This window comes from Amphiura filiformis, chromosome 10 (assembly GCF_039555335.1).
Source record: "Amphiura filiformis chromosome 10, Afil_fr2py, whole genome shotgun sequence".
Lineage (NCBI taxonomy): Eukaryota > Metazoa > Echinodermata > Ophiuroidea > Amphilepidida > Amphiuridae > Amphiura > Amphiura filiformis.
In genome coordinates, this window is record NC_092637.1 from 53406700 (window position 1) to 53428978 (window position 22279).

Below are 22279 nucleotides of genomic sequence, written 5' to 3' on the forward strand. Positions count from 1 at the left end.
GTGAGTGAGTGAGTGTGAGTGAGTGAGTGAGTGGGTGAGTGAGTGAGTGAATGAGTGGGGGTGTGAGTGAGTGAGTGAGTGAGTGAGTGAGTGAGTGAGTGAGTGAGTGAGTAACAAACCAAAACAATTCTTTCAATCGGCTCACAACTTTTGAAGATATGCCCTTTTGAATAAAAGTACCCGTTTTTCACTCTGTCCACGGATAGTAAACAGAGTGGTTGGGATGGCTCATGCTGTGGATTGGCCTGCACGATCACCAGACCTCACACCACTTGATTTTTTTCCTTTGTGGCAAAATCCAAGATCTTCGCAAACTTATTACTGAATGCATTCGCAAGTATCCGGCGCACAAGGATGGTACGAAACGCAATTGATGCAATGAGGACCAGGGCTGAAACATGTATTCGCCAAGGAGGCAACCAGGTAGAGGGCAGAGCAGCACAGTAAACTCACTTCAGAAGAACTAAAGACAAACCGAACAGCCTTTTAGGGCTACCTTTTATCCTAAAAGAGAAATGACTTATGTTGTAAATAAAAGAAAGAAAGCTAGAAACAACAAAGTAAGAAAGTAAGAAACATAATAAAACAAAAAGGCACAAATAACCAAGAAAAAATAAGTAATTGCAAGTAAAGCAAAAGGAGTTCCATTCGGCATCCATTTTACCTACAAATTAATGACACTATTAACAAAATCTATTGCCCATAAACCTACCGGTAAAGCCCATTCCATAAATAAAGTTATTTTATAAAGTTATCATTGAGGAATGTTTTATATTCATGCATGGTATGTCTACTCTTTTCAATTTTTGAAGTACCGAAACCTTCTCCGTGGACAGAGTGAAAAACGGGTGCATTTCTTTAAAAGAGCATATCTTCAAAAGTTGTGAGCCGATTGATATAATTGTTTTGGTTTGTTAAAGCTAACGACTCAAGGTTTCTTTACATATCAAAATATATTTGATCAACTTTTCAGAAATAGGAGAAAAAGAGGGCGCAATGAGGGGCTTTTTTTTTTTTTTTTTTGGGGGGACACCCTGTAAAATTACCTAGGTGTTACATTTGGTCCTACCATGGCTTGCTTTGATCATATTAATGAAATGTCTTCCTGTATTTCTAAGCGATGTGGTGTTATTCAGAAATAGGAGAAAAAGAGGGCGCAATGAGGGGCTTTTTTGGGACACCCTGTATTACGCAATTAAAGCAGTTGTTTTTGATAACATGCATTTTTAATCTGAATTTTTACATGTTCTCGTACATTTGTTTACAATTTCATTTATTGTGTATTTGGCTCACGGTGTTCGAGTATTAGCACCAATAAACCAAAAATCTGACTGAGGTTGTAGTGACATGGTCTGCAGCATTATACAGATTGGCGGCTGGTTTACATGTCAAACTTTTAATTTATTACATGAACCATCTTGGAATAATAATGCTGGTAAGCGCACTTTCCAAATGAGAGCAGTTAAACTTTGGAATAATCTTCCTGTTAGTATTTGTAATAACTTTGATAACATGAGTATTTTCCAACTTAAGAATGCTGCATTTGTAAAACCTGCCTTGAAATAATATTTTTGTAAAATGTTGTTATCACTGTATATGGTGATGTCATGTAAATTAGTTTTTAATTTATATTATCATTGTACAAATCTGCATCTCACATTTTGCTGTATTGTATTAATTATGTTATGTTTTACTATGTTGTTTTAACTATGTTATGTACTTGCAGGGCCTCCTTGGAAATCAGTGCTTTGTCATTGAAGGGGCTACCCTGCCTAAAGAAAGTTTAAATAAATAAATAAATAAATATATAGTTAATTGTCATTTATCTACTCGTTATTTATCTTGGTTAATTTCAAATGCGTATAAATTGTGGTTTGTTGTACATGTGTCCGTTAGAATTTAATATTTTTTAAATATTTTTCAATCATCCAGACGGGGAGATGCAGCAGAATTTGACACTACTATATTAGGCCAGTCAAATTATGCAATCACCCACCACTAATTGCAAGCTTTTCTGAAATGAATGGTGAATAAATGTATTACGTTGCAATTACTGTTGGCTTATTAACCCTTATTTCTTTCTTAATTTGACAGAGCTATGTTTAGTCAGATTTTACCGAGCTCCGCACTTTAGATGCTAAGAAGTCACGTACAAAATTGAAGTTTAAACTTGAAGTTATTTTTATAACGAAATGGAAAGCCGATCAATTAAGAGCTCATTTAACTCAACATTGAGTCAAGCTCAAGATATTATTAGCTCTCTATAGCAAGGTCAGGACATCATTTTAATAACAATATGCTCTTTAAATAAGAATTGGACATGTGCTAATGAGCAGTTGTCATATCCTGATTTCTATTATCCTTGGTAATTATTTATCTTAAAGACCCATCTAGTTGACCAGGCAAACTTACAAGGCCAACCCAATTAAGAAGGCTGAAAATATAATCAAGTCAATGGTCACCTCTATACCACAAAAATTTACACAACTCCCAATTTCATGAGTTTTCCAGATATTTGGAGCGGCCTTTAAGTCCAGCATTGTTGTAACCGATCGACCCGACATTGCCCTTATGAACTCTCACCCTCCTGACCTTAGTCAAGTGTTCTGAATAGAGATGACATAAGTAATAGTGTAACATCATATTAATTGAATCTAGGAGAGCGGCAGACGTAAAGCCTACTTGTGGAATTCATCATCCCGTGGTATACGTCTTGTATTTTGGCAGTCAAGACATTATCCTATCATTATTTTGAGCTCGTATACCATACTTACTGTCCTCGTCCAGGTTTTGCTATTCGGCTGTCTGCAGGTTTTACCGGTAGTGTGTATGATTGAATGGGGATTTTTGTAATTATTATTTTTTAGTTTTTTATTGGTGGCGGGGTATGTATCACCTTACCTGTGGTCGGAATCATGCTTTTTCGTCATCGCTCATACATCCGCATTCGTTATTCTATCACAAATAACACTCAAGTAAACACATCTCGCGTTAACATATCATTTTAAGCTCTACTTTTCAATACAATGTAATTTTGAATATAATAGCTTACATGTTGTAAAATTAACATGTGGTATTCCAAAAGCATAGGGTTCAGGCTCTCCTTGTCCTTCTGTTTTTATGACTACACGAGTTTCAACATCATACATCGTTCCTTGTTTCAATCCTGTAATCGTGTAATTTGTACTAGCTTCAACAGGAACGTAAACAGTTTGTGAAGACCCGCCATCTTGTGGAGTTAATGTGACGGCATAGTGTGTGATGTTTCTTGGAGGGTTACTTTCTAATGCCGGTGGGGGCTCGTCCCAACTTAGTGTAACGGACGGTACGGACCATGGTCCTACATTGGCAACAGATGGTGATGATATATCTGAAACGAATTGTTTTCCAAAGAGTTTTAGAAATAGCAGCATGAAGGGGGTTGTGTGTGATGTGACCATAGACCGAAACAAAACAAGATGTAGGCCGTTATTTCCCATTCTCGTAAACATATTTGCGTGAATCAAAGTTGATTGTCGCAAAATTTTGCAGTTTACACAGAGGTAGGCCTAAATATGGATATTTTAAACTATTTTGCAAGTCTCAAAAGACATTGATTATATGCAATTAAATGGTTAAACTGTAAAGTAAAACAATTAAAACACAAAAATCCCTCCCTGTTAAATCACCAAAATGGACCATACGATTTTTCTTACACCAACGCTACGAAATATGCTTTGATATTATCAGTTTATAAATTAGGTACAAAGGCTATGACCATTTCCTACGTTCTTATTTAGGTTTGGATACCTGAAGTAGTTAGGTGTTCAGGAGAATTGCAACATGGAATTAAATTAGGATTAGCCTCTGATATAAAGAATGTTATGCAAAGAACAAAGGAGATGTTTAGATATTCCATTGGGTATATATCATTTCGTCGGTCGCAAAACATAGTAGCGTAGAATGATTTCAACATTTTTCATTTTACATAGTGGCGTATAGGTTTAGAGCTAGTTATTATCCAATAATAGTTATTTCTGATTAACTATACTAAAGATTAACTAACTGTTTATTAGTTTGAACCTTAAATTTCAATTAGAAATGGAATCGGGCCACTGAGAGATAACCGCGTAGGAGTATCGACTCCGTTACTAGTAGCATATCCTCTAAAAACGTTTTGATCGGAAACGTATTTTGTCCTTCACGTACGCCACTATGTGTTGCGACCGACGATTTTAAAAAACTACTTATTAGCTTACCGACATCGCAAATTTGAGTTTCATCGCTTTTATCTCTACACTGATTTCTTCCATCGCAAACATTATCCGTGTCAGTACATAATCCATTTGAACAAAGAAATTGGAATGGGCATGTAGCACAGAAAGCTTCGTCTTCGTCACTACCATCAGCACAGTCATCAAACCCATCACATGCCCATACTTTGGAAACACATGTTCCGTCGGGACAGAAGAATTCATCTGGTGCACATGTTGTAACTACAGTAGTACTTTGTGCTGTTGTTTGAGCAAATACTAAAACATAAAAAGGAACATGCAAATTCTTTAATACAGGTATAAACGTTATAGAACTTAATATAAGTCTATTTAAGATGAATTTTAGTACGTTCTTAAATAAATTGTGACTTTTGATATTTGTACGTCTATAGCTTACACGTTTCGAAAACCTGCAGAGGTATTCCAAGATCATAGAGATCAGGTTCTTCCTGTCCTTCAGTTTCTATGACTACACGAGTTTCAATGTCATACATCGTTCCTGGTGCCAATCCTGTAATTGTGTAATTTGTACCAGCTTCAGCAGGAACGTAAACAGTTTGCGAAAGCCCGCCATCTTGTGAAGTGAATGTGACAGCATAGTGTGTGATATTTCTTGGAGGGTTGCTTTCCAATGCCGGTGTAGGCATGTCCCAAATTAGTAAAACGGACCCTTCTCCTACATTGGCTATAGATGGCGATGGTAAATCTGAAACGAACATTTTTAATGAGTTTAACACTTAACTGCATTAGGGTGAACTCATGAGACGAACATTACTGTGTGCATGTAAAAAAATCTATTTATTTACACTAGATTTTAGTGACTGTGAGGGTAAGTTTCTAAAAGACCTTTTGTTGTGAAAGTAACCTTTTGTTAAAAATTACATTATTTATTCTAGTAGCAATTAAATTTTCGTGTGAGTGCAAGTAGTCCATTTCTACTGAAATTGAAAATTTTGAAGGCGTATACAATTGTAGGTAAATGAAAATACTTAAAACTATTTTACCAGTCTTAAAAACAATCAGTTAATAGCATGAATACTTTTTTGCTCAATGACTTAACACCAAAATTATATGCAATGTTCCCGCTAACACGACGAAATGTGCTCATTAAATATGCTTTTAATTATAATTACAGGGTTAGTCAAAAAAGTGCAATAGAGAAAAGAATCCATTTTTATTTAAGAACCGATTTGAACCTTATAGATTTTAAAACATTTTATAAATGATATATCAATTAGTGACCTTGTGTGAAAAAACCAAGGAAATAGCATTTACCGTTTTGTTTTTATGACACATTTTATAGCAATACCCAATTTTAATGTTTGTCCAAGAAACATCTAAAATTTGAAAGTCAGCCCACTCTGTGTAAGGTAGATTTTGAACAACTGCTATTTTCTTAACCTCATTGGCATTGAAATAAAATGGAGCACCCAAATTATTATTGTCCTTGGACTTGTTTAAGGAAAAGAAACATTATTTGTTGTTATTTTCATTTTACCTTTAATTTCAAGATGTTTATTCTCTATCAAAAACATACACATTTGTAGGCGATTTTTTTCAAATGTCGAAATGAAATGCGCGCAAATTGGAGTGGAGTGAATTATAGAATATCCAGTAAGTTGGACATACTGGGATTAAAAAACCTGGAGTTGGAGTCGAGTGAAATAGAGTAGTGTTAAAAAGTTTGTTTGAAAAGAAAAAAGATATTAAAATAACGCAAAAATCAACCTTATTTAAGTTAAAGTCAGTTTCAGAGCTGGTGCCGTTATCGTGCATTGTGTTCTCTCATTCAAATACATGGTACATCGTGGACAAATAATGAAATTGGGTATCGTAGCAAAAGAACTCATAAAAATTAAACGGTAGATGTGATTGACTTCAGTTTTTCACAACATGTGATTATTGAGTGTGGCATTTATAGAAACTTTCAATAATTGGAAAGTTCAAAGTGGTTCTTACATAAATATCGATTCTTTGCTCTATTGCACTTTTTTGACTCACCCTGTATCTAGTTTTAGATTAGGTATGTAGATCTGGAAGCCACGAGCAGTTCGCCGTTGAGTACAATATAGTAGAATCAACCAATTAGCATTGGTTGTGGATGTTTTACCTATTAATTATTCAATTAAAAGTAATCCATGAAATGGCTTATTTGTCTATGTTGTACTCACCCGTCGGGTAACACGTAATTAGAATGGAATCAAAATTCAATTCAATTTGGACTTATCTGTGTTTTACAAGCATGTTTTGCAAAGCAAATGTTTCAATATGCCACGGAGTATATCAATTCGTTTATATATTTCATTTTCTAAGACTCATCAGTCAAAATTGGCTAATTAATTAGTAATTAATTAAATACATGTAGCGTGTCGTTACAAAGTGAAATGTTGTGCTTTGCATAGTAGCGCATCGACTATTTTTTATACACATGTTATAATTAAGAAATATCTGCAAAAATGAAAAACATTGCATGTCATATAGGCGTACGCGTCGCTACATTGCATTGTGACGTATCGGACCTATACGCCACTATGGAATGAAGCCGACGAAAAGTAACGCCATAGGGACACCTATGTTTCAGATGGATATTTTATTTTTGAAAAGACCATACATATGCAATACATCAAAAAATATTTCGTATAGCCCCCTCACGAAAACTAGTGCATTGCATACGTACTTGCTCAATTAGCATTTTGTGCAAATGTTATTACACAATTTGTTGCCGTTCTTTTTTATGGACATTTTCATTTTACATATAAAGTCTATGGAGATTAATATTAGACAAGGCTGGAAAGGGCGCCATAGCCTCATTCTAGGCCGTTTTAGGCACTTAAATATTCTTTAAAAAAGAACGGCAACAAATTGTGTAATAACATTTGCACAAAATGCTACTTGAGCAATTACAAATATAATTAAATACTTTTGGAGAGGGGGCTATTGCTAAAACAAAAAATGTCCTATACCTTAGTGGTTATGAAACAAAGGTGGGGATTATACGGCGATCGAGGTGGCGTAAGGTTAGAGTATTGCGTTTTGCGTGTTTTCCAGAGTGACGTATATTTTTGTACATATTATTTTCAGTTTGACAGCAATATTATGTATTTATTTATTTCGAAAAATATATAGAAATAAAATTTATTGGTTTGTCATTTTTTCGACACCACAGAATGTATATACATGTATAAACATTTCCGTTAAGTTGAAATCATGACAAATTATCCGTCTGATGATCGGTATACCCAATGATCGTAAGTGAGGGTATTCCGTGAAACTATTAGTAACGGTTGCCTTGCCAGAGGTCTATACTTTGAATTTGTTTCTATAGCTCACCTGTAATGGGTTTGAGCACTCTAAATTCCAAAGTTAGTCACTTGTAAAGTAAACTAGTTAGAAATGAATTCTATTTAGTTTACTACAGGAATTTCACATCATTTACAAAATATAACGAATGTCTGATTTACACAACTCGATTTTAAATTGGCATTTCTTCAAACCCGATTTTCTCGAAACGTTGTTTATTCACGGTGCCCCACTATACGCCACTATGGAATACAGCCGACAAATTTAAACCCTTCTTAATAATTTACCTATATCGCACATTTGAGTCTCATCGCTGTCATCTCTACACTGATTTATTCCATCGCAAACATTTTGTGTGTCTATACATTGGCTATTTGAACAATAGAATTGGAAGGGGCAGGTAGCACAGAAAGCTTCGTCTTCATCACTGCCATCAGCACAATCTTCAAACCCATCACATGCCCAGTCTTTGAAGACACATGGTCCATCAACGCAGAAGAATTTATCTGGTGGGCATGTTGGAGCTGAAGACAGCAACAAAAAACAAAAACATAAATCGGTTTGCATTTTCTATGTCATTGCGTACCTAATCAGGACACACTAATAAACCGTGAAATAACCCTGTTTCATCTACACAGAGGTGATTGACTTGGAAGCTCATTTTTAGGATTGTTGCACATAACCAGTCGTGGATCTTTACGTCTCTCATCTAGTTCAGAAAGTCGCAATAACTCAAAAATTGCTTTTAAACGTGAATGATGTATACATGTATGGTATGCCTAATACAAGTACAGCCTGTCTCAAAAAAAATTGTGCAAGTAAAAAGCGCCCTCTTTGGCAATTAGAAAATACCGTTGTGACATGATGCTTACATCAACGTCACGGGCGCAGTCTTAGCTCTCAAATGCCGTTTGTTCTGTTCAATTTGCTCGTTCCAATTTCGAGATATGTTTATTTACCTACGAAGGGGTAAAATCACAATTGTGCCACATTTACTAGGGAAGATAGCTATACATGTAAATCAATGATAGCTGATGTTGATGCGCATGCATTTGACGCATCAACATTAGCGCGCGTGCATTATTTTGTCTAATAATATCTCTCCCAACAAGTAATACGTGTTCATTAACCTATGTAACATGTATAAGTGCGCATTATTTGTTTGTCTTTTAACACGTCTTAAGTGACTAAGAGAACAGTAACTCGAGATTAAAACAAGCAAATTGAACAGAACAAACGGCATTTGAGAGCTAAAACTACGTCCTTGACGTTGATATAAGCATTATGTCACAACGGTATTTTCTAATTGCCAGAGAGGGCGCTTTTCACTTGCACAAACAGGCTGTAGTATCTAGTGGTATATGGGGAGAGATTTGCGTGTTTAGGTTATCTTGTTTGTTAGCTTTGTTTTGTTTTTCAGTTTACATGTAGTCGGATTCATGCCATGTCTTTCATAGCTAATGTCTCCGCAGTCGTTATTTCCATTACAAATAACAATAATACACGTAATACATTTAGCATTAACGTCAGTGTTTTTAAGCTTACAGTTCAATATGTTTTGTTTAAAATTTGATTTTGAATACATATATCTATAGGGCCTATAGTTATAGCTTACACGTTATAAAAACTTGTGGAGGTATTCCAAGATCATAAGGCTCAGGCTCTCCTTGTCCTTCAGTTTCTATGACTGCGTGAGTTTCAATGTTATACATCGTGCTTGGTTTCAATCCTGTAATCGTGTAATTTGTACCAGCTTCAGCAGGAATGTAAACAGTTTGTGAAGACCCGCCATCTTGTGGAGTTAATGTGACCTCATAGTGTGTGATGTTTCTTGGAGGGCTGCTTTCTAGCGCCGGTGGAGGCTCGTCCCAACTTAGTGTGACCGATATTCCTTCTACAATGGCAATAGATGGTGATGGTAGATCTGAAACGAACATTATAAAAGCGTTTTACACTTAGCTGCGTAGAAGGAGGCATCTGTTTCTGCTCTGCTTCAAGCGGAAATTTTAAAATTATAAAGCACAAATAGTAAACTAGTCAACATAGCAAACTCTTTTGGATGTTTGTAAACAGTGGCGTAGCGACCGGGCGCAGAGGGGGCAAGTGCCCTGGGCGCCACCTAGAGAAGGGGCGCGCCGAATTAACCAATTCAGCATCGATTCTGCGCCCCTCTACGCGATGACTTCGTGTGCATTTCAGCACAAATACTAATTTAAAAGATCCATTTAAGACCGACATTCACTGAACTTCTTTATAACCAAAATAACTTTGCAATTTTTGCGCGCACAGCGAGTAATTGTTTCAAGAATTGGGGGAAGGCGTCATTATGTATTTTTGACCCCGGGTGCCACAACCCCTAGCTTCACCAGTGTTTGTAAAGACGAAAGGGTCATTTTGGAATCAGGTTTATGCGGATCTGTGTCTGTCTGTCCGAGAGCTATTGACTTTTTACTTGTTAATTAGGTTGAAATAGTCATTTCCTTTATATCATTTCATTTGATATTTAGGATAAAATTCGGTGAAACTCAATTTCACCTATACTTTTGTACATAACCAGAATTTCCCAAATTTGCGTGGGCGTGCTCACATTATGACGTCATAGCGACATTATGTGGGGAAAATGTTTGTACTTATTTTGATATCACAGGATAGAGGAGAAATGTTTAATATGGGATGAGGTAAACAATGATATTTTTTTTAATTTGTTATCACATCATTGACCTGCTCCAAAATTCACGAAACAAGCTGACAACATTTCCTTCTCTGGACACTGAAAACAAAGCAATGGGATTTTATTGCAACTTTCAAATATTGGTTTACGTTCATTTAAATGTACATGTAATGATAATGATAAAATTGATAAATTTTTAAAACAATAATGTACGATTTAATAAAGAATATATTAGTTGATCACATTATATTCTCCTTTATATTTTGAGCCCATAAATGAGGTATAACAAAGAAAATTGCTATTTACTTCCAGCGCCTATAATACCTGTATTAGCTCGCGGATTGTTATGGAGGTTCACACAGCTGGGTCGAAAAATAAGACGTAAGAGGAATAGCACTACACACACATTTTATACGTCACTGATGCAATACACATCAATCGATCGATTCTCTCGTTATAAAACCGGAAATCTCTGATGTTAAACTTACATCACTTCAGGCTTAATCGTTTACTATTGTATTTTAGTACACCATTGGGCATTTCAACCATGCAAAAAGGTAGAAATGTATATGTATTTACCTAGTTAAGGTTTTGTGATCCATACATGTATCTTTAACCCTGAGCCAAATTTTGTAACATGGACTACGAAGGGGTTGAGGTGTAGTTTCTTACAAATTTCCAAAATGGTTGCTACTACCAACCGGACGAAGCATACTTTTTTCTCTTTTTTTCTCTTAAGATCGGACACGAAGGATCCAAATGAAACCATCTACAATCTGACCAACACCATCCATGGTACGAACCATCCACCCGTTATCATTGTTATGTACTCTGAATGTCGTAAGCAGTTAAATGTTAAGGAGAATCGCAACATGGAATTTATTTATATATTATCTGTGATCTATATGAATTTCATGCAAAGAGCAAAGCAACAATTTAAATATGTCATTGGGCTTATCATTTCAAACATAGCTTACCGACGCAAATTTGAGTTTCATCGCTGTTATCTCTACACTGGTTTATTCCATCGCAAACATTTTGAATGTCTATACATCGACCATTTGAACAGTAGAATTCGAATGGACAGGTGGCACAGAATGCTTCGTCTTCATCACTGCCATCAGCACAGTCTTCAAACCCATCACACGCCCATATTTGAGACACACATGTTCCATCAGCGCAGGAGAATTCATTTGGTGCACACGTTGCAGCTCCAAACTCCGTACTTTCTGCTGTTGTTGGAGTAAACGCTGAAACATAACACGATAAAATTATTCTTTTAAGATGTTTGAATGCTATAGTAATTAAAAAAGTCGTTTAAAGTAAAATTACTTTCAATTTGTTCTGAATGAAATAATTCTTACTTTGAATATTATAGTTCTAGCTTACACGTTTCAAAAACCTGTGAAGGTATTCCAAGATCATAGGGCTCAGGCTCTTCTTGTCCTTCAGTCTCGATGACTACACGCGTGTCAATATTATACATCGTTTCTGGTTCCAATCCTGTAATCGTGTAATTTGTACCAGCTTCAGCAGGAACGTAAAGAGTTTGTGAAGACCCGCCATCTTGTGGAGTGAATGTGACAGCATAATACGTAATGTTTCTTGAAGGATTGCTTTCTAGTGCCGGCGGAGGCTCGTCCCAACTTAATGTAACAAACATTCCTCCTACATTGGTTATATATGGCGATGGTAAATCTGAAACGAACAATTGTTTCTTATGAGTTTTAGACTTAGGCGATAGTTTTAAATTCCATCTTATTAGTGAACTAATGAATGACATACCTATTTGTTATGAAGAAATTATGTGACATTTTATAAATATTTTAATTTTGTGGCCGTTTTTAAGAATGAAGTTTACATCAGAGTTAACATGCAAGTCTATGTAGAGAGTTGTCAATGAAAGAATTATTACCTCAATTTTCACTCAGTCTTGGGTTTTTAGTAAAACAATTAGGGGTTCATTCATAGGATTGAGGGCATGATCGCTGTTTATGCCCGAGGCGTGAGCCGAGGGCATAAACAGCGATCATGCCCTCAATCCTATGAATGAACCCCGTTCATACATACCCAACATTCTTAGCAATTCAATATAGATGAAAATAATAAGGGTTTACAAGTTTAAATAACATTTCCATACCGTTTTCCTTCATAAATTGGAAGAAAATGAGTAGGCCTACTTGCAGGAGCAGCTCGGCTCATGAGGTCAACGGCTGGGAGTCAACGCGTGATACGCGTCATCTTTTGCGCCCGCGTGAGATGGGCGCGGTGACATGCACGTATACGCAACACTAGCAAATCGTGGATCGTGTTAATTGGGTTCCAACGCTGCGTGACGCAGCTTGTTTATGCCCTGCGTACTGGTCATAAACGGTATTTATGACCAGCAAAAAAGAGCGCAAATCCAATCAGAAACGTCGTAATATCGTGAGTATGTATGAATGAGAGTTCGTTTTCTTTTTCAAATATACACAATATATGTTTCACAAAAGTATGGGTATGCCCTTCAACAGTTCACAAATAAGACATTGTCCTCCAAACAACTGTCCTATACCTCGTTGCTTAAGAAACGTCGTACACAATATTAACAAGGTGTTCCAAATTTGTTAGGATTAATATTAAAGTACGATGCGTCAAATCCCACATACTTATCCTTAAATCATGTTACAAAGTTGGTTAGATGTGACAAATAGATCTTTTATGAATCTTTGTTCTGATTTTACTATCACTCTTTTTATCATAATAGTGTCTTGTTAAATTAACTAAATGTTAAGAAAATGTATTTTATTCTAATAACAGTTTTGTTTCTGTACTCCTTAGCTCTGATGTAAGACCTTAGTTGTTGAAATTGGTTGAGAATTAAAGAAACGGTAATCCAAAACCTAATGAAGATACGAAATAAAAAGTTGCACTTTCGTGTTCTAATCAATGAAAGTACGATGCTTGTTTTTCGTGCTAATCGATGAAAGCACAGCGCTAGTTCTCTTGTTCGCGAACGCTCTACAAATAAATAGGGCATGCAATGTGGCAAACTGGAACTTTTAAATTGGCATCTTCCTTGGGTTTTTGAATCGCCGTGTCAGATTTCTTTAACAATGTCAACGAATGAGGTCTTAAATTCGAGCTAAAAGATGCAGCTATTGGCTGTTGGTTCCAATTATGACATATCTGCCTTTGTTTAGGATATACAGGGGGTGAACGTAACTGGTACCTTAATTTTTTGGCTTACTGTATATCATTAGGGTTAATCGTCGGGTGAGTGCAGACAGTTTGTCTGTGTAATTTTTGCAGAAGTATCTTTTGGTTGAGTATAAAATGAAGGCGCTAACTTCAAAGGCTGCTTTGTGCAAAATTAATTTGAAGATACTCCTAAGAGTAGCAATAACCTTGCCAATAACATTGGACCACTAGAATAGTTATAACAATTTTTTGGTTATCTTTAAAAAAATAATTGCAAAACTCTTTAACCTCCCACGTGCGAAGAAGAAAATAATAATTTTTTTTTTGTTCCAAAAGGAGCTAAATCCAGTGGCACCCATTTTTAAACTTTGCATTAGAGAATTTTTAGGGGACAAAATGATGTTGAAAATTGTTAGAAAATAAACTAGAGTTACAAAAATATCCATTCCAATCGATGTCATTTAAACTTAAAATGTTAAAATAAACCTGTAAATGCGACACAAGACAGATATTGAATTTAGCGCCTTTTGGAAACAAAATTTCAAATATAGATAGACACGGATATTTTAGAAGCCTTAAATGCAATTAATTTTGTTTTGTTAAGTAATTTAAAAAAGCCATATTATTTTAACACAAAAACGCTTTCTTGCAAAATTAGGAAAATGGTTCGAAATACTTTCTTGCACTAACACGACGAAATGTGCTTTTAAATTATTTTCTGTTCGATTTGGTACGCAGGACCTCCGGATAGGACCCAACCCAGCCCTTATGTACTCCGATATTTTCATTCAAGGAGGAAAGCAAATTTTAAAAATACCATAGATTTAACATTTCAAATCCTACGTATAGCTTACCGACGTCGCAAATTTGAGTTTCATCGCTATTATCTCTACACTGATTTATTCCATCGCAAACATTTTCTGTGTCTATACATCGGCCATTTGAACAATAGAATTGAAATGGACAGGTAGCACAGAATGCTTCGTATTCATCACTGCCATCAGCACAGTCTTCAAACCCATCACATGCCCATACTTTGGACACACATGTTCCATCGGGGCAGAAAAATTCATCTTGAGTACACGTTGGGGCTGAAAATATTAATAAAATGAAGTCATCGCTACAATTATTCACAGCTCGAGTATACACTCTACTGTCTCAATATAAAATTACAGGATGAATTAATTTTGTTATAAATTCTTAAGTACATACTGAAATCACACTATATTAAAAATGAACATGTACACAGTCTACAAATGTACACAATGAGTATGAACACAATCTGTTTTCTGTATATCAGTGCAAACTGCGTTTGATTCGGTTCAATGGCTAGACAGCAAAGAATGATATAACGCATGTCACAATGCAGTTCATTCAGAGTGTGCCCATTAACCCTAACCCTACCCGAGGTTTTTTGGCTATCGGAAGGGAAAGAAGGAACGAAAAAGGAGAGAAGATGAAGAAGAAAGTCACTTGGCACCCCTGGATTCGAACCTCGGACCCCTCGCATGCCACGCAGAAGATCCCCAGCATGTAGCTACACAGGTGACGTTGGCCCGGCCAACGATTCCCTGGGTATATATGACTTGGTCTGATTGCGTCATCAAGTCCCGTGGAATCCGTGCACGCAGAGCGGTTTTAATAGTGAGCTTTAGTGAGTCCTAGTTCTGTTAGGGTTAAAGAAGGCATATAGGGAAAATATGCATGGTCACTAACCCTAACCCTACCCGAGGTTTTTTGGCTATCGGAAGGGAAAGAAGGAACGAAAAAGGAGAGAAGATGAAGAAGAAAGTCACTTGGCACCCCCGGAATTCGAACCTCGGACCCCTCGCATGCCACGCAGAAGATCCCCAGCATGTAGCTACACAGGTGACGTTGGCCCGGCCAACGATTCCCTGGGTATATATGACTTGGTCTGATTGCGTCATCAAGTCCCGTGGAATCCGTGCACGCAGAGCGGTTTTAATAGTGAGCTTTAGTGAGTCCTAGTTCTGTTAGGGTTAACAATTTTTATATGCGCCCATTCTTAATTGAGTTTGTTGATGTCAATATTCGTTTCTCATCAATATCTAGATATTTTTCATTTACTTTGTAGGTGCAAATACGTTTACTAATTAATAATTGTTATTATAACAGTAATTTAATAGTGCATCATACAGACTGCAACGTATAATTTGTAAAGAAATAGTTTGCCAGCGCACTGAATGGTCTATTGTTCTATTGTGTCCGATTTGAGCGCTGACATATTGGAAAATGTTGCCAATCAATATTCATGAGAGTGTCCATTCGTGCTTGGCAGGTGTAAAATACATCTGACTGGGCGTTTTAAATACGAAACGCATACAGGCATTGACATCATCGAATGGCTGCCTATAGTGCTGTTAGTGTTAGGTCTATGGGGGGGCTGTGTTTAGTTTCTATAATAATTATTATAAGGCCTACATTTATTTGTCATTCCTTTCTTTTCCTTTCTCTGTACTTATTCTTTCCTTGCTAAAGTATCACCCCTCTTCTTATCTCCCTTCATACTTTTTGTCCCCTCTCATTCCTATCATTTTCCTCTCTATTCATTTACTTCTATTTAGTTATTTCTCTTCATTTCTTCCTCTTTCTCTCTTCCTCCAGCCCCCTCTCATTCTTCATGTCCCCTCCTCCACCTCTTCCTCACTCATCCCCTCCCAAGACCTCTCACAAAAGAGCTGCCTCCTTCAGTACGCCACTTGTTATGACATTCTACATGTATTACCATTATACAGTACTATAGACATGCAGACATGGCAGCCTTGATGTGTAATCATTCAGCAAGCGCATTCAATTTATTTAAATGAAGCACCTACAGTCAGTGGGGTGACAACGAACTGTACATCAGCGGCTAATGTGTGCCTTTTGTGCTTACGGCTACTCAATCACACCCTTGGGTTTTATGGTAACAAAGGGTACTTTTCGTTCCAGTAAGCGCTTTCACGCGACTTTCGTTTGATCACTTATTGACAGTAGCCTGCTAGGTAAAGCGTTAATACACTGTCGGGTCAGCTTACTGATTTAATGGCGGAAGCCCTTTGTCCCAAAACAAAAGGTACCTTTCGATGAATAGCTTGTCAGATTTCAAACGGCACAAGTGAACAATGCGTTACATAATCTATTGCCTCTCCATCTTTAATAGCTCCATGCTCTATGCAACCAGACATGACATTTCTCCTGTTTGTCACTTAATGGAGGAGGGTTTAGTAAGCTCAACACTGAGAAAATGCTTGACAGTATGATAAGTAAGAATATGAATGGTAGAACTATGATTACACACAAGCCCACACCCACACAAGAATTGGATATCAAACAAGTCAGATCAGAATGAGCACTTATGAAGAATATCCTGGTCAAACTTGGAATGAACGAGCGTTGCGTAAACATCCAAACATCCATTTCAAACATGTAACCACGGAAAAAAATCGAACACAATTTACATTGACGTGTAGGAAACAAGCTGTTGCCAGGCGGCGGATGATATGATAGAGAGAGACGGCAAAACTGCTCAGCTGTATGGGCGCACACCACCAATTCAACGTCCCATTGAAACACACGTGAAAACACGCCTTTTCTTTATTTTAGACATTTTCGGCAACAAACTGACTATAAAAATACTACCAATCGATTGCAAATCGATAAAAATGTAATATATGTTTGAATGTACGGGTAGTCTTGTGATTAATTTTCGAGATATGGGCGTGAAACAGTACCATGACCAAAATTGTGTTTTGCAACTTTTGGGCGATCCAAGTTCATGTATAGGTCTCAATCTTTTATTTAAGCTATAACATGCTTCTCTTTTTTGATTACAAATCCACAGAGAGACCCGAACTACCTCAAAAATGATTCTGTTTTTACCAGAACTCATTAGGGTTACACAAATGGCGCATTGATTTGGTGGTGTGCGCCCGTATGGCACTTTCCACACAATCGGAACTCGGAAGTAAATCGCTAGTGAATTTCGCAGCTGTCATGATCACTGGTACGCGCCATTTAATTTGCACACTGCGTGATCGGAGTCTAACCAACACGGCGAATTTGAAACCATCACAGCGACTCTCACCCAGTAATAATCAAATTTTTTACTGTATTTAATTAATTTGAAGGTTAGTTTTGTGGGTTTCATTATCGACCCAAACGGTTTTAGCTTGTATTAATATTATTTATTAACATAGGCCTACTTGTTTGTGATACTTTAAGCGTTTTAAAATTTCAAAATAATCCCATTCAATTACACGGCCGACGAAGGAAATTTACTGAATTTAGAGAATTGCGCCCACCACTGGCTGTTACTACACTTGTTGTTGTTGTTGTTGTTGTTGTTTTTGTGTGTGTTTTTTCTTCTTCTTTCTTTAGATTGTTTTGTATTTTTCTTTGTTTTTTAATTCTGTAATTTCAGTAGTTTAAACCACAATCATTCAAGCGGTATTTCTTCTAGGACACACTGTATATGCAAGAGGCATCGACAGTTACTCCTAAATTGGCTACAGAATTAGATAGCTGATGGTATACCAGAATGCTGATGGGGACATTATGAAACATCCGTTTGAATCATATGTATGCAGATCTTCCGAAGTTGACAGAGAAAATCAGACAAAAAGAAGGACACGATTTGCTGGTCACTGCTGCAGAAACAAGACTGAACCTGTATCTAAACTGGATCATTGGAACCCAAAGCATGAGAAGGGCTTACACTAATCAAAATTTATGTTTACATCCTAACGCAAGATACTAGAATGCTGACATATGCCACTGCGATGCAAGAGAAGAAGCCGTGGAGACCCGTCATTTCTATATAAACTTTTCAAAATAGCCCCACAGTCAATTTATAGGGAGGTTAAGATCATGCATGTAGGTAATTTTTAAGGGCAAAAACAGTTTTGAAGTGCCGACCTACACATACGTCACCCTCCCGCAACAATCCCGGTACCAGGTATAGGGATGAAACGACGACTACTCCTTTTGAACACTAACTTCACTAAAAATCAGTTATTGTAGTGGTACCTAATTGTTCTGCTGTAGTGAATGATTCTGTCGTAGCCGCCATTTTCATAGTGGTTGGACCTAAATTAGAGAACAAGCATAATAAATCAACGATAACATATCAAACACATGGGCAGATTGTGTCACACAATAACACCAAGCTTAGCATACGATGATTATTTACCTGGCTCAGTTGTCACTGACAAACCCGTTGTCGTAAATGACTCAGTTGAACCTAATTCTTCTGCTGTAGTGAATGATTCTGTCGTAGCCACCATTTTCATTGTGGTTGGACCTAAATTAGAAAAAAGCCTAAAAATCAACATACAACATATTGAAAACATGCGCAGATTGTGTCAAATAAAAAAAGTTTGGAATATGATTATGTACCTGGCTCAGTTGTCACTAAAAACCCCGCTGTCGTAGATGACTCAGTGGAACCGAATTGTTCTGCTGTAGTGAATGATTTTGTCCTAGCCGCCATTTTCATTGTAGTTGGGCCTAAATTAGAGAACAAGCATAAAAAATCAACATACTGGACTGGGATCATACGACATTGCGATGCAAGAGCAGAAGCCATGGAGAGCCGTCATTTCTATGTAAACCTTAACATATAGGGAGGTTAAGTCCACTGCACACCCCTCTTCGCCATACATAAATTCGCCCAGTCCCATTTCCCAAATATGAAATTTAAAAATAAGTGAATTTCAGTTTGGCAGAGGTGGGCCTCGAACCCCCGCCGTAGCTGCATACAGATATGTCATAATTGGAACCTGCAGCCAATAGCTGCATCTTTTAGCTCTAATTTCAGACCTCATTCGTTAAAATTGTTCAAGAAATAAAGACACGGCGATCCCAAAACCCATGGAAGATACCAATGTAAAAGTTGCTGTTTCCTTCATTGCATGCCATATTGATTTGTACACAAAGCGTTCGTGAACAAGAGAACTAGCGCCGCGCTTCCATTCATCCATAAACCCGCTTAGTGAAGATTAAACCGAAATATGCAGTACTAAACCATTATAATTTAGTTATCGATTGTCCAATGCACATTTCTTACCACGTGATAATATTAATTCAATGAGCGATCGAATTGTCCGCTACGGTCGACTAATCCAATCGATAATGACGCTATTGACATGCACGGGCGGAGCTCCACTGACTGAGTTTTGGGGATTTTCAATGGTTTGCTATCATTTACTCATTAAGGCGCTCCACCGTTATTATAAGGACTATGCTAATAATTTAAAGATTGCCATGTGGAAAATAAACCATACTTGATTGACAAAAAGTACTAAATTTGTACCTATTACGGTTTGGTGGTACCCCTCTTCCAAACGCGACCAAGTCAGGGCGGCCCGGTGAAGCAAAATGTGCATTGGATTAACACGGGAGTTTGGATAAGATGGTAGATTTCCTTTCTCATACAAATGCATGCTCCTCCGTTATTAAAACGTGTACCGCATTACAAATTCAGATATTTTGAAAAGAATAAGTAATTGAAACATAGAGCAAGTACTAAAATCAGAGCTTTTATACTTTTTGATATATAACGGTAACCAGTTCATCTCCTATACCCACAGCACAGCGCTACCAGTACGGGTCAATTACCTATGTGAGTGCCCTTGTGTTGTGTGCATACATGTAGTTAACAATAACTGTATGATGTGATTAGCACGTTAAAACTAGCGTCGTGGTTTCACTAATTAGAACACAAAAGTGCAACTTTTGATTTCGTTTCTTCATTAGGTTTTAGATCACCGCCCTTTAATTCTCAGCCAATTTCAACAAATAAGATCTTAAATCCGAGCTAAAGCGTACAGGTATTGACTGCTTGTTTTAATTTTGACATATTTGTCTTTATTTGGGGTATACAGGGGTGAACACAACTGGTACCTTAATTCTTTGGCTTGCTGTAAAACATTACATTAGAAATGAAGCTTGGTATATAATAATAGTGTACCTGGTTCAGTTGTCACTGAAAAATCCGTTGTTGTAGATGACTCAGTGATTCCTAATTGTTCTGCTGTAGTGAACGATTTTGACGTAGCTGATATTTTCATTGTGGTTGGACCTAAATTAGAGAACAAACATAAAAAATCAACATACAACATATTGAAAACAGATTGTGTCTAAAAATAATAATAAAGGCCTACACTAATCTATGTTGACATCCTAACGCAAGACATTTGACTGAGACCTAAATTAGTGATATCAAATATCCACGTAACAACTATTTTACACAGTACATGTGACGTTGTACTTTATTAACATGTTCTATGTATAATACAGGGAGTAAAGATTTGTTAATATCGATATTTTGGGGTAACACCTAGATAATAATGCATTTAAATCTCACTATTTTACGTACTACACTTTTTAGAAACAGAGCCGAGTACAAATGAAAAGTGCAGAATGTAAAGAAATATCGCACCAAATAACAAGCTGTGTTCAAATCGCAAGAAGCTCTTGAAAAAAGTACGTTTATTTATTTATAAGTAAAGGTTTCAAATAATATCTATCTAACACGGTGAAATATAAATTCCTATAACAAACCGCATCACTATGTGCTGACTTTTAGTAGTGTATTACCTGGTCTATTATCGGGAGTCATTACAGCTTCGTCAGAGCTCATTACAGCTTCTTCAGTACTCATTTCCGCTGTTGTTACACGGCCTTCATAATCATTGACAACATTTTGCAAACAACAATTCTTCATAGACATCAGTTGTTGGTTTAAAAGTTCTATCTCAGTTGCTTGCTGGTCGAGTACAATGGGTAACGAATGGGAAATGTTCTGAACATCTGCTTGTTGGTTCTCGAGAACAGATGCCACAGAATTCATAGTCAACGTCATATTTCGCAGTAGAATCACAACTTGACTGAAAGTATCCGCCATCTGTGATTGAGTGTCTGCTATCTGATTCAATGTGCGATGCTGATTGTCAAGTCTGGTCTTTGTCTCGTCATGATTATATTGCTGGGCCTCAAGCTGACGTTGAAGAATTTCAATACTATTATTTCGGTATTCATTTTCTTTCGTCCATTGATTTTGCAAGAGCAGAATGATTTCTGGTAGCACAGATGCCATGTCATCTGCACTATTGGTAGCTGAAGTATTCGTCACATTTTGCAGTAGAGAGTTGGTATCTTGAAATCCTGGGGAAACAGCAGTCGTTTGACAATTGCTGCCACCAAATATTGCCATGATAATAGAGACAATGATCATAAACTTCATCGTAGATACTGCCATTATTATGAACTTACAGGATTATGAAGTTTGTTGAAAATGATCAAAATAGTACTGTTAACAGACTAAGCATTAAATGGAGTGCTTCCAATCTAATTTGGCATTAAATATATAACAATACTGACTAAGGTTGTTCTTGGTTCATGGGTCATATCTATTGTCATGGTGCTTGGTGACTTATTGTTTTGATTTATTGTTGCTAAGTGATGCAACCTCGTTCATAAGCATAACGTTATGCAGAAAGGGTTATTAAAGAGGTGTTCATAGATATTTTGGTGGGGTCGGAGAAGCTGACACTTGCCCTTGAAAAACAATACTCACCCACATAACGGAAGATTTAAACAAATCTCCCTCCTCCTAAGAAGGGAAAATATAAGACCATCCCCGCTAGTGTAGGTCTGAAATAATTTATAGTAGACAGAGACCATAGACTATTAATCAAATAGGCAGGTGTCAGATGGCACAGATATAAACATTCCGGTGGGCATAATCCTGGCCCGGTTTTAATGGAACAATTGCCACGAGGTGCACCAAATTGTTCACGCCCCAAATCAAGGTGAAATTGGCTAATTCTAAATTTTCAATATTTCAAGGTGTTTATATACCAGGAATACTCGT

At 36.9% G+C, this 22279-nt stretch overlaps 1 protein-coding gene across 1 annotated transcript; it reads right to left on the reverse strand.

The window, feature by feature from the left end:
* Positions 1-2243: 2243 nt before the first annotated feature.
* On the reverse strand, positions 2244-21721 carry LOC140163023 (uncharacterized). The gene is made up of 12 exons (XM_072186363.1): positions 21004-21721; positions 20375-20485; positions 18802-18912; positions 18596-18706; positions 14259-14495; positions 11614-11922; positions 11202-11474; positions 9169-9477; positions 7841-8077; positions 4651-4959; positions 4239-4511; positions 2244-3370 (listed from the first exon to the last, which is right to left on the reverse strand). Exons 1-12 carry the CDS (start codon positions 21662-21664, stop codon positions 3012-3014), a joined length of 3300 nt encoding a protein of 1099 aa, XP_072042464.1. The 5' UTR covers positions 21665-21721; the 3' UTR covers positions 2244-3011.
* Positions 21722-22279: the final 558 nt, after the last annotated feature.